General features: G+C 37.9%; 1 protein-coding gene across 6 annotated transcripts in view; it reads right to left on the bottom strand.

Moving 5' to 3' along the window:
• RABGAP1L (RAB GTPase activating protein 1 like) overlaps nucleotides 1-12,515 on the bottom strand; it is a 758,910-nt gene that overhangs the window by 293,261 nt on the left and 453,134 nt on the right. For all 6 annotated transcript variants that reach the window (XM_058701185.1, XM_058701181.1, XM_058701183.1 and 3 more), the window contains one exon: nucleotides 2,081-2,155. In XM_058701185.1, coding sequence (XP_058557168.1) covers nucleotides 2,081-2,155 — 75 coding nt within the window. The remainder of the gene's footprint in view (nucleotides 1-2,080; nucleotides 2,156-12,515) is intronic.

Raw genomic sequence — 12,515 nt, 5'->3', positions numbered from 1 at the left:
GAGAAATCAAAGAAAGAGGATAACAAGGAAAAGATCAAGAAGGCCACAAACAGATGATAATGCAATGGAGGAAGATATCAAACTCAAAGTTAAATAAATAAAGTGATTTATTACAATACATCATTGTCATCATTAGAATCAAGTTATCAGAATCAGGACCACGAATCTACTATAATCGCTCTCTGTGTCCAGAATGCAAACGTAAAAGAAATGCTTGTTTGTGTTTTAAACTTGCTGGACCTCTTTGCCACATGTGACGGCACTGCTTCTTCCTTCCTGAAAATCAGAAATCCGCCAAGAATTCCTCCTCCTCATCAATCCTTTCAATATCTGGAATTCAGTTCTTGGGCTCTATACTGTTTTACTCTATTTTTCTTAGATGATCTCATCTACTCTCATGATTTCAGCAGTGATTTTCCCCCCAGCATCAGTCTCCAGCATCCAACTGGTTGGCGGACAGCTTCACTCAGATGTCCCCAAAATATCCCAAACCCAAAGAATTCAAAACAAAATTCATCATCAACTCCTAATCATTTTTCTCCATTCAATCTCAATGGATGTTATTTTCTTTCTCAGCTAAAAATCCAAGTAATTCAGTCACCAAAGCTAGAAAATTAGACATATTACTTTTGACTCTTCCTTTGTTAATCCTTCCATAAAACTTAACCAATTTGCCTCCTGCATGCTTCTTATTCTGCTTCTTTTTCTCTGGCTCTCAACATCTCTCATTTAGACTGATATTTCCTAACTGGTCTCTCTGCTCCTGCTTGCTCCCTTCAATTACCCTCTACAAGGTATAAGAAGAATTTATCTGAAATGAACATCTCACTATCTTTCCCTTGTTTCAAACTGATCAATGGCACCTCCTTAGCTTTAGAATAAAGCCCACATTTCTTGACATGATTAGAGTCTTTATAATTTGGTCCCTGCCCATCTTTTTATTTAAAAAAAATTTTTTTAATGTTTATTTATTTGAGAGAGAGAGAGAGAGAGATAGGGAGAGAGAGAGAGAGAGAGAAAGGAAGGAGGGCAGACAGACAGAGACACAGAATCCAAAGCAGGCTCCAGGCTCTGAGCTGTCAGCACAGAGCCCAACGCAGGGCTCAAATTCACAAACTGTGAGATCATGACCTGAGCTGAAGTCAGACACTTAACCGACTGAGCCACCCAGGCACCCCTGGTCCCTGCCCATCTAACCATTTTTACCTCATACCTCTTCCTAGCATAAATTTTCCGACAGTAACTGAACAAAAACTGTAATTTCATATTGTTCCCTTTATATGCTGTGCCCTTATGTGTTTCCATGCATTTGTTCATGTTCGTGTTTAGCTATCTCTACTCCCCCCCCCCCCCACCTTTCCCAACCTAAATTATTTATGTCTTGGCAAGGTTACCATCTCCTCCAGAAAGTCTTTCCTGAAAGTTCTGGCAGAGCTGGGTTGGGTAATTCTCCTTTCTGTGCTCTTACTCTGTGTATTGCTTTTACTTAGCATACTATAAGGTCTTTAGTGACTGTCAGAAAAATCCATAAAGACACATAAAAAGAATAAAAAGAATAAGTATGTGCCTATAGTACTGGTGTCCCACCCTGAACTATGAGGCCTTCCAGAACACAAATAATAAATTATTCATATTTGTAATTGCACTTCCTAGCCCAGCACTGACAGACCGATGATCAATAAATGTTCTGTTAAATGAAGGTGACTGAAAGGAAAGAGAGTATACAAAAATAAACTGCAGAAAAGAGAAGACTTCCTTGCCATATTCCTTCATAATGGTCCTAGTCCTGCTCATATTTGAGCAGTTACACGGACTTCTTTATTTCTAGAGGGTTCTCTTTAAAAATAACTCCAAATAAGCAATTTATTCCCTTCTTGCTAGCAATATTAATTCAATTGAGAAACCGCCCTGTACTTGACATCAGATCTCTTACTTCATCACCAAAGGTACATTTTAAAAAAGATATGCCATGTGTAATCTCCATCAGATAAATGGAAAATGGGAAGGAAGAAGAAAACCAAGTAGAAAATAAAATAAACTTGGAAGCACCATGCCATTTATCACATGGAAAATTACTTACATGCAGCAGCAATACAGCAGCAAGAAAGGACTGTCCCTGACAGTACCCAATGTCTTCATCGTAGACAGAGTAGGCCTAGAGAAAAGACGCAGAGAAAGAAATACTGTAAATATTCACAGATTTTAATGTACGTTAACATCAGGCTACTACTTGAACTTGTCCCTAGGCTGTGCACCACAATTGCAACTTAAATGTGTGAATCATTAGCACAGTGGGATCCTCAAAGATGCTATATAGTTTCTAAAGCAATTCTAAATGCCCCATTATCTCCAGGTTCATCTTCAGAATTTGGAATAAAGAGATATTCAGAACACCTACTTTTCAAAGATCCATTACGGTTTATAGTCAGGCAAATGAGACCATGGAAGGCAGGAGCAAAGGGTAGAAGAGGATGGGTAGGTTCTAGAGTAGTTGTGGAGTTCTAATGCAAAAACAAATATACTGATGGTGCTGTCTGAATCCTGGATATGTATCCCATCCCATGTATCCCATCTATGTGTTGTGCTTCATTTTAGTGAGGGGATTTCTATTTAATGCATTTAATACAATGCATTATGATTCTGTAAGTCTAAAAACTGTCTCTGTCCAGGGCAGTGGTTATCAAAGATTACTAGGAAGAGTCACCACTGGGAGGAGGGGAAGTGTAGTAGCTCCCATATGCCAAAGTAGTTAAAGTACCGGATCTGAAACATTTTTTAATTAAAAAAACAAAAGAAAACAACTTTCTTGAAATAGAGTTTGTATTCAGTGAAAAGCATACATTAGTCACACAATTCCTTGAACTGGGTCACTTATGTAACCCCATTATTAAAGAATATTTCCATCATTCCATAACATCCCTCATGCCTCTTTGCAGTCAAACCACCTCCCCTAGGCAACCCCTGATCTGGTTTTCTCACAACATATTATTAGCTTTGATTTTTTTAAACACTCTCATGCAAATGTAATCATTTAATATAAACTCTTTCGTGTCTGGCTTCTTTTACTCAGTATAATGTTTCTGAGATTCTTCCATGTGGTTGTGTACATTAGCAGGCCATTCCTCTTCATTGATGAGTACTATTCTACTGTGTAAACATACCACAATCTGTTTATCCGCTCTCTCACTGATGAACATCTGGGCTTCTTTGTTTTTGGTTAGTAAGAATAAAGCTGCTATCTATACACAAGGGTTTTTCATGGATATAGATTTTCATTCTCTTTAGGTAAATACCTAGGGGTGGAAGTTCAAGGTTGAAATGACAAGTGTCTGTTTAACTTGTTTATAACAAGTTGCCAAAGTAGACACTTTGGCAGCCCAAGTGGTTGTCACTCAGTTTTCACACCCACACCAGCAAACTATGAATATTTAATGCTTCACGTCCTTGCCAATACTTGATACTGCCAGTCTCTTTCTCTTTATTAATTCCTATGGTTTTAATTCGCATTTCCCCGATGACTAAAGATGTAGGGTGTACCATCACATGCTTTTAGGCAACTGATATATATTCTTTTGTGACACTCTCTTCAAGCTCTTGCTCACTTGTTTCATTAGGTTGTTTGTCTTATTACTGTTGATTCATGGGAATTCTTGATACATTCTGTTTACGAGTCACTGCCAGACACATGTGTTACCAATATTTTCCCCTAGTCTGTGCCCTGCCTTTTTCACCCTCCTAATGATGTCTTTTGAAGTACTATTGTTCTCTCTTAACCTTCTTCTGCTAATGATGATATTATCACACTCTCTTCTAATGAGAGAAAAATTGGATCATGGAAACATTACCTAATGAATCTGAAAGGAGCTTTTTCTTCATTATCACCAATTTCCAGAGCTCTGCCTAATTTTAAGAATTGAAAGATGCATTAGCATCCTTTTACTTATTTAATTTTCTTTGATTTATACAGTTATAGTTCTGATTGCTTAATTTGTACTTTTATCCAGAGCTCATGGGTGTGTGTATTAGGGACTGGAAGAAGGATTACAGACAGAGAGAAAAGAAAAAGGAACAAAAAAGGAAGAAAGAGGGAAAAGGTTCTAATTCTATCCCAATTTGGAGCATTGCTGATGGTGCTCTGTCACTTCCTTTTTCATGAACAAGGAACAAGGAACTCTGGGCTTTGTTGATGAGACAGCATGTTACAGAATGGCAAATATATTTTCAAGGCTTCCCCTTCCCCATGAAAGATGTCAGTTGAGGATTCTTTAAAACTGTGGATCTCCAAAAGCCGCCCATGCTTCACCGACCCTGACATCATTTTAACAAATGTTTGATCTATTTACTGAGGGATAGTTAATGTTTACTGAGAAGTGTGCTGTTTATATGCTCATTTGTGTTACAAGAGAACTCTAACAGAAAATAAAGGTCCATGATACATCAGACAGAGAAGGTATGAATTCAGTGACTCCACAGACTATTCTTTAACTAGACAGCTGAGGCTAAAAGTGCACATCAGTAATGCAATGATCTTACTTTCTACTTGTTTTATGGTTCTTAGTTAGGTTAGAAGCAAAAATGACTTTTCAGACACCACTTGCTAAATTGATTTTATGATTCACAGTTTAAAAAACAGCATTCTAGCAAGTTCTTATCCTTGGAGTCCTTCCAAGCACTGTTTTGGCTTTAGTATAAGCCTTCTCTAACTGAGGTGAACTGAATCCTCTCCCTTTATTCGAAACTTGCCTCCCTTTGCACCAAATCTCTCCCCATTCCTCACTTTAAGTGCATCTCTGGCCAGATGCTTGCTCCGTCCGACTTTTAAAAACCGTCTCTACACCACTTCTGTAATGGAGTAGCAGCTCCTACTGGACCAATCTTCCCTCTGGCAACAAATTTAAACTGTGTCTGGACAATTATATAAAACAGCTACCTGAAGACACTGAAGAGCTAAACAAAAGCAGTCAGAAACTTAGCGGGGAGAATAAACTTGGAAGAAGGGAACGACACTGGGTAATATTCCCATTCTTTATGGCTTTTGCTAAAGATCAGGCACCAGGGCTACTGCATCGGATGGCTAAAACTTGGATAAAAACAGTAGTCTTATTGGCTAGAAGACCCAGAGAACAGATTGGAGAAAAAGCTATAAAGTGGGGGTGGAAATTCTGGAACAAAGAGTAACAGGAGAGAAGCCCTTACTATACTCACTGTAAAACTACAATATTCAAGATAGTATAAAACTGACAGAAGGGTAGACAAATAATCAGTAAACAACAAAAAGCCTAGAAGTACAGGCACGCTTATAAAATTATTTGATTCCAGCAAAGTTACCAAGATAATACAATGAGGAAAATAAAATTGTTTATATGTATCAACTTGCAAGTATATGAAAATTGTTTCAATAAATATGCTCAAACAGTTGGATATCTATATGAGGAAAATAATGAACTTGGATCCCTACCTTACTTCACACACAAGAATTAATTTCAGACTTATCACAGTTCTAAACATAAAACTCAAACTATAAAGCTACTCAATGAAAACATAGAATATCTTTGTAATTTGGTAAAGGCAAAGGTTTTTTTAACCAGGACACAGAAGTGCTAACTATAAAAGAATAAACTGATATATTATCAAATTTTTAAAAACCTCTAATGATGAAAAGACATTGTTAAAAAAATAAATAGGTAAACCACAGACTGGGAAGATATTTGCAAACATATCTGGAAAAAGTCTTGCAAAACGTACATAAAGGTCTTCTACATCTCAATGTCGAACAACTCAATTTTAAAAACAAAACATCTGAAGAGACATTTCACAAAGGGTTATCTATGAATGGCCAGTAAGACCATGGCCAAGTGTTCAACATCATTAGACAATAAATTAAAATGAAATGAGAACCACTGTGAGATATTACTATGTAGCCACCAGAAACTAAAATAAAAAGACCAATACACTAAATGTCAGTATCCTTGGATTCTCAAACACTGTTGGTAGGAGTGTAAAATAGTAAAACTACTTTGTAAAATTGACAGTTTTCTAGAAAACTAAATATACACCTACCCTATGACTCAGCAATTCCGTATCTACGTATTTACCCAAGAGAAATGAATGCAAATGTATACAACAAAGACTGATAGAGAGTTGAGATATATTCCTAACAGGTTTATTTATTATAGCCCCAAACTGTAAGCAGCCTCAGGTATCCCGTAGCAGGGAAGCGCATAAACATGGTATATTCATACAATGAAACACTCCTCCCTCAGCAAGAAAAAAAAGTGACAAGTCACTTACTTATACCTGTAGCACGGAAGAATCTTAGAACTATGATGCTGTGTGAACTACATCTCACATGAAAATGATTCTCCTCCAAGGTTCCACTAACATAAAGTTGTACAAGTCAAAGTGATACAGGGTTAAAAAAATCAAAACAAAGATTGCTTCTGGGGGAAGGGTCAGGGATGAACTGCGAACACATGACGAAGCTTCAATGTCTTGGACACAAGTTTGCATTTGTCAAAATTAATGAAACGGCACTCCTAGTATTTGTACACTTCACTGATAAGAAGTTGTACCTGCAGAGGAAAACTGTTAGCAAATATTGAGCTCTAGCTAATAATATACCTGCTGCACTATTAGGCATAAGGTATAAAGACATATAAAGGCAATTTACTTTCAAATGCCTGAAAATATTAAAAGGGATTGATCAATTGAATAGCAGGTAGATGGATCGACAGATAAGTGATCAAGAAAATGTAACAAAATATTAACTGTAGAACCCAGGTGGTGAGTTGGTGGATGTTTCCTGTACAGTTCTAATTTTTAAAAATATATTTGAACATTGTCATAACAGTTTTGGGGGAAAACAATCTGTGGCTGCACCCTGTCTCTGCTCTCTGCTCTGAACTATAGCCCACTTTTCTGGCGGGGTTCCCAAGAGTACTTTCAATATTCATTCAGCAAGCCAGTATTTACTGAGCATCTATTATGTAATTAAATACTGTGCTTTGTGAGGTGGATGCAATGATGAAAAGACATGGTCCACGCACCTCAGCTCAGAGTCTCGTGGAAGGATTGATTCGGTGTGTGCAGTGAAACCAGGCACAGTGAGAGAAGCGCTGCCAGAGAGGTGGGAGCTCAGAGGGAAAGGGTGAGCAGCCAAATCATCGTGTAAGAAGCAGAGTTAAAGGCAAGAAAGACCTAACACAAGGTGATGTTGTTTTAATCTTACAAAAGAAAAAAAAGGGATGGGACCAGAACTGCTGGAGACTTGGCCTCACAAGCTTGAAGGAAGAATACAGAGATTCCTTAGGCATGCTGCAGGGGAAAGGCATGTACAAAGGCACGAGAGAGCCTCTATTATGGGCCAGATACTGCGCTAAATGCTTTTCTGTGTTCTCAATCAATTCACACAAAGCATATGAGATAAGAGAAGCAGGTTTAGAGAAAGTAAACAACTTGGGCAGAGACACAAAGCTAGACCCAGGATTTCAACCCAAATCTGTTTAAATACAGAGCCTGTATGCTTAATACCTATATTATATCCCCCCCCCACCCCCCAAATTCATATGTTGAAACCTAATCCAAAATGTGATGGTATTGGGACATGGGGCCATCCAGGGGTGATAAGGTCAGGAGGGTAGAGCTCTCGTGAATGGGATTAGCGTCCTTATAAAAAAGATCCCAGAGTGTTCCCTTGTCTCTTCTGTCATATGAGGACACAGCAAGAGGACGGCCATCTACGAACCAGGAAGCAAGCCCATACCACCCACTGAATCTACCAGCACCTTGATCTTGAATTTCCCAGCCTCAAGAATTACGAGAAACAAATTGTTGTTCAAGCTACCCAGTGAATGCTATTTTCGTTACAGCAGCCTGAAGAGACTAAGACAATCATTTAGACTCACTCTGTGCAGAGTTATTCTTCTTAGACATTTATGCATTTGGGTCCATAAACGATGGAAGGGCCTATCTTCTGATTTGCCTTAGGGGTCAAAAGGGTTGGGGGATAAGACTCCACAGTCTCAAGAGAAATGACAATTCTTTTTTTATTTAAAAAAAAATTTTTTTTAACGTTTATTTATTTTTGAGACAGAGAGAGACACAGCATGAATGGGGGAGGGGCAGAGAGAGAGGGAGACACAGAATCGGAAGCAGGCTCCAGGCTCTGAGCCATCAGCCCAGAGCCCGACGCAGGGCTCGAACTCGCGGACCGGAAGATCGTGACCTGAGCTGAAGTCGGACGCTTAACCGACTGAGCCACCCAGGCGCCCCGAGAAATGACAATTCATGATGACATTTTGACAAATCTTGATTCTTGTTTAATCTTTTTCAATCTATGACTTCTGGGTTTAGGGAAGGAGAACTTTTAATTTCTCTATGTAATATATTTATTAACATGCTCACTACAGGCTAGAACTTAGACATAACAAATGATATTTGTAAGGCATAATCTAGTTGGTGCTAACATTTATCTATAAATGTAAGTTCTTCTTTATCAAATAAATATAGAAAACACTTGATTTTTTTTTAAAGTGTGGGATGCTAACTTTGAAAATAATTTCCCACAGGGTAGTGGGACTTTCTTTACCAACCCAAACATACACAAAATAACCAGTACTGATCTTGAATTACCTTAAAAACATTAGGGAAAATTTTAGTCTTACAGCTAAATTGTATCTAAAGATTAACCTACAATCTTCTTCCTCCCAAAATACCCTCTCACACACAAACCTTTACTAGGTTGATGCAGGAAACACAGAATGACAGTTCTCTTTTGTCCCAGGAAGGGATAACATACAGGTATCTATTGTCTATTTCATCACACAAACACACTTATAGGTAAAGAGGAAGGAAGCTCAGATTCACAGGAAAAAATGAAAAGGAAATCAGAACATGTACTCTAAGAAGCCAGAGAGGCTGTGATGTGGGCATACAAGAGAGGATCAAACTTCTGAAACATATCCCTATTTAGCTCTTGGCAGTGCTAAAGGAACTGATATATTTGCTGATGAACTGGCTACTGATAGACAAACAGTTCCATCTACTACCTGCAATGGGCTTCTGCCAAAATGAAATCAAAACAAACAAACCAGCCTTTGGACTGTTCTTGGCACCAAGAGCCCTTCAATGAGTATGTCATGGAAACAACCAAGTGTAAAATATGTGGAAATAAGTTTATTTATAGACTAAAAAGAGATCTGTTCTCATACAATCTAAGAGACAAAAAGAGATACCAAGGAAAAACTATGTTTAAATAGTGCCACGAAAAGCTAAATGAAAAGATGTCAGAGTGACAAGAACCGTAAGACACCTAGCTGTCTAAAAGAAATTAGGGTAACCTTTAAAGAAAAGATTATTTAATACAGCACTTAACACACATGGCTTTGCAAAGAATCCTTTAGCATTAATTTCTCTGACCGTAAAATAGCCACTAACATTTATTGATAATTGCAGCCCATTGTTCTAGGTGTTTATATAACTGTATTTAATCCTTAACAAAAACCCTCTGAATTAAGTACTATTAATATATCCATTAAAAAATTTTTTTTTCCACATTTTTAATTTATTTTTGAGAGAGAGAGAAAGAGAGAGAGAGAGAGAGAGCACAAGTGGGGGAGGGTCAGAGAGAAAGGAAGACACAGAATCCAAAGCAGGCTCCAGGCTCTGAGCTGTCAGCACAGAGCCCGATGTGGGGCTCGAACTCACACACCACAAGATCATGACCTGAGCTGAAGTCAGACACTTAACCGACTGAGCCACCCAGGCGCGCCAATACATCCATTTTATAGAAGAAGGAACAGAGGCACAAAAAGCTAAGTTACTTGCCCAGGGTCACCCAGTTAGTAAGCAGCAGGCTAGAATTCAAACTCAGGCAGCCTGGCTTCGGATCTCGAGGTCTTAGCTACTCTTACTATGTAGACTCTGGATCTTAGTGATTGTTGACAAATGTGGCAGAGTTCGGGTGAGCAACCGCAGAACTTAATGATAAAACATATATTTTTCTTTCTGTGTTGTATTCAGTACATAGTCATAAACTAATCAGAGATGTGGGTTTATTTAAAGAAGGTAGAAGAATGATAATCACCAAGTTTAGGAGAGTGGCTGACTCTGGTGGGGTGGAGGAAGATTGACTCTGAGAAGACACCTGGAAGTATCCAAAGATATTGGTAATACTGTATTTCCTAAGCTGTTGGCATAAGGATGTTACTTCTATTATTGACTTTTAAAACTCAGAAATACAAATCATGTTTTCTCATTTGAATGTATATTTCATAATTTTAAACATCTAACTAAAATTTTTAAAAGCTTACTACTTATTAGTAATTTTCCAGTCGATGATTTGTGATAAGATTTCAAATTGGGTGACATCTCTAGAAAACAGATATATGAAAAACACATACCAAGGCTCCGCTGGAGTTTAACATAAGTGATTAAAATAGTGAGGTAAAAAAAATAAATAAAATAAAATAGTGAGGTAGATAACCACTGGAAACTACTCTTCTTGGAGAAAATTATACCTATGCACAGTAGATTCTCATTCCTTGCAGCTGTTTGCTCTATAAAGTTGCTGTGAACACTGAATTAGCAGATACTGAATCGATGCCCCAAAGGGGGAAACAGAGGATTAGGCTTCTGGGAGCCCCTGGTCAATCAATCCACCATAACCTTGTTTTATGTCTATGTGTATTTCTATTTAAAGACACTTTATTTGATACTTATTGTTCATTAGTTCATATTGAAATCATGGGCAATATCACTACCACTCAACAAAGCTTAACGAACACACATATTTTCCATATGGTACGTCATGGCCTTCTTGTGTATTGTGCTTGGCATTGCTAGACAGCACTTCACTACGCTTGGTGGCCATTTTAAACAGCACAATCACCAACACCAGAATCACAAAAAGCACAAAAATGAGGTACTAAACTTCAAAAAAGAACTGTTATTTATAGAATGAGAGTTGAAACAAGAAGACAGACAATTACCTGGTTTCATGTGAACTTTGGAATGTATACATCAGGTCTCAAATTTTTCAACACAGTGGAGAGGTACATCAATCAATGATCACAAAAATAGCGAGGGTACGGATTTGGGGGTTACAAATAAATCTTGGTGAATAGGCAAATTTGCAAATATGGAATCTATGAATAATGGAGATCTACTGTGTGTGTGTGTGTGTGTGTGTGTGTGTGTGTGTACCCTCTTAGATAACATCTGTATCTAATTGTATTTATCTATATATCTTAGAAATATATAAATACATCTTTGGGAATGCACACACACTGATATCCAGAATTAAGTTGACATCATTTATTTCTGAATTAGCCCACAAAAAGCAAATCAATATAAAATGTTTTTCATGAACAAAACCAAAATTTTTAGTGATTAGAATAATGAATAATTAGTTTTAAGAAGGGCCATAAACATTAGAAATACCAAGTAAATGAAAAGGTAATGTAGATGTATTCTCACACCACAATTTGAAGTTTTAAAATTTGGGACTAAATCAATATTTTTATAAAAATTTTCAGTACCAAACATTCCTCATCGTATTCCTTTTCCTCCAAGCCTTTAGAGTCATTATGAATGACATATCTTCCTATTCCTTTAGAATTCAGTACAGACAGTCCATAGTAATCAACAGTTCATTTACCAGTATTTTCTTTGAAATTCGGCATGTGTTTTCCTATAAAAGCAATATGGTTATGAGGCTCTCAGATTTGCTTCCAAACTATAAAACTGGCCCCTAACTATAGGACCCAGGACAGTAGCTTTTTATGGTAAAGTGTTCTAAAATCATTGTTCGTCAAAAAATTTACTTACAAGTTTTCTAATAGTGGATCTGAATGCCAAACACTTCAAATTCCACCCCTGCCTCTTACAATAATTAGTTAACTTCCCTAAGTTTCAAACACTTTGAGGCAATAAATATTTGTGGAGAGTTTTTTTGAAAGACTGGCCTAAGCAGTGAACAAAACGGACAAAACACCTGCTCTCACAAAGCTTGTTTTTTTATTGGAAAAAGACAACAGTGTAAGTAAGTGTGAAGGTAAGTGCAGTGGCAAAACGTAACACAGGGGAAGGGGCTAAGGAATGCTGGACTCGGAGGACACTGCAAGTGTAAGAGGGGGGTTAGGGCAGACAGTGCTGGGCAAGTAACACTGGAGCAAGAAGTCAAGACAGGCAGAAGAGCAAGCCATGCAGACAGATCTCTGGGAGAAGTGTTCTGAGCAGAGGGAACAGTCGGTGCAAGGGCTCTGATCGGGGAGCAAGCCTGGCATGTGTGTGACTAGGACAGAGTTCATGATGCAGAGAACAGTCATACGTGAAGTTTACAACCTTGTAAACCTCAGTAAGGACTTAAGCTTTAAAAATGAATGAAACAGAAAAACCAGGTGGACAGCTGTAGTTTTAGACCAGGGTGGCTACAGTGGAAGTAATGAGATGCAGTTTCTGGATGTATTGTGAGGATCGAGCCAGTAAGATTTCCTAATGGATGAGATGTGTTGTGA

This window comes from Neofelis nebulosa, chromosome 15 (genome assembly GCF_028018385.1).
Source record: "Neofelis nebulosa isolate mNeoNeb1 chromosome 15, mNeoNeb1.pri, whole genome shotgun sequence".
Classification (NCBI taxonomy): Eukaryota; Metazoa; Chordata; class Mammalia; order Carnivora; family Felidae; genus Neofelis; species Neofelis nebulosa.
Note: the sequence above shows the minus strand (reverse complement) of the source record. Positions and strands in the feature narration are given on the sequence as shown.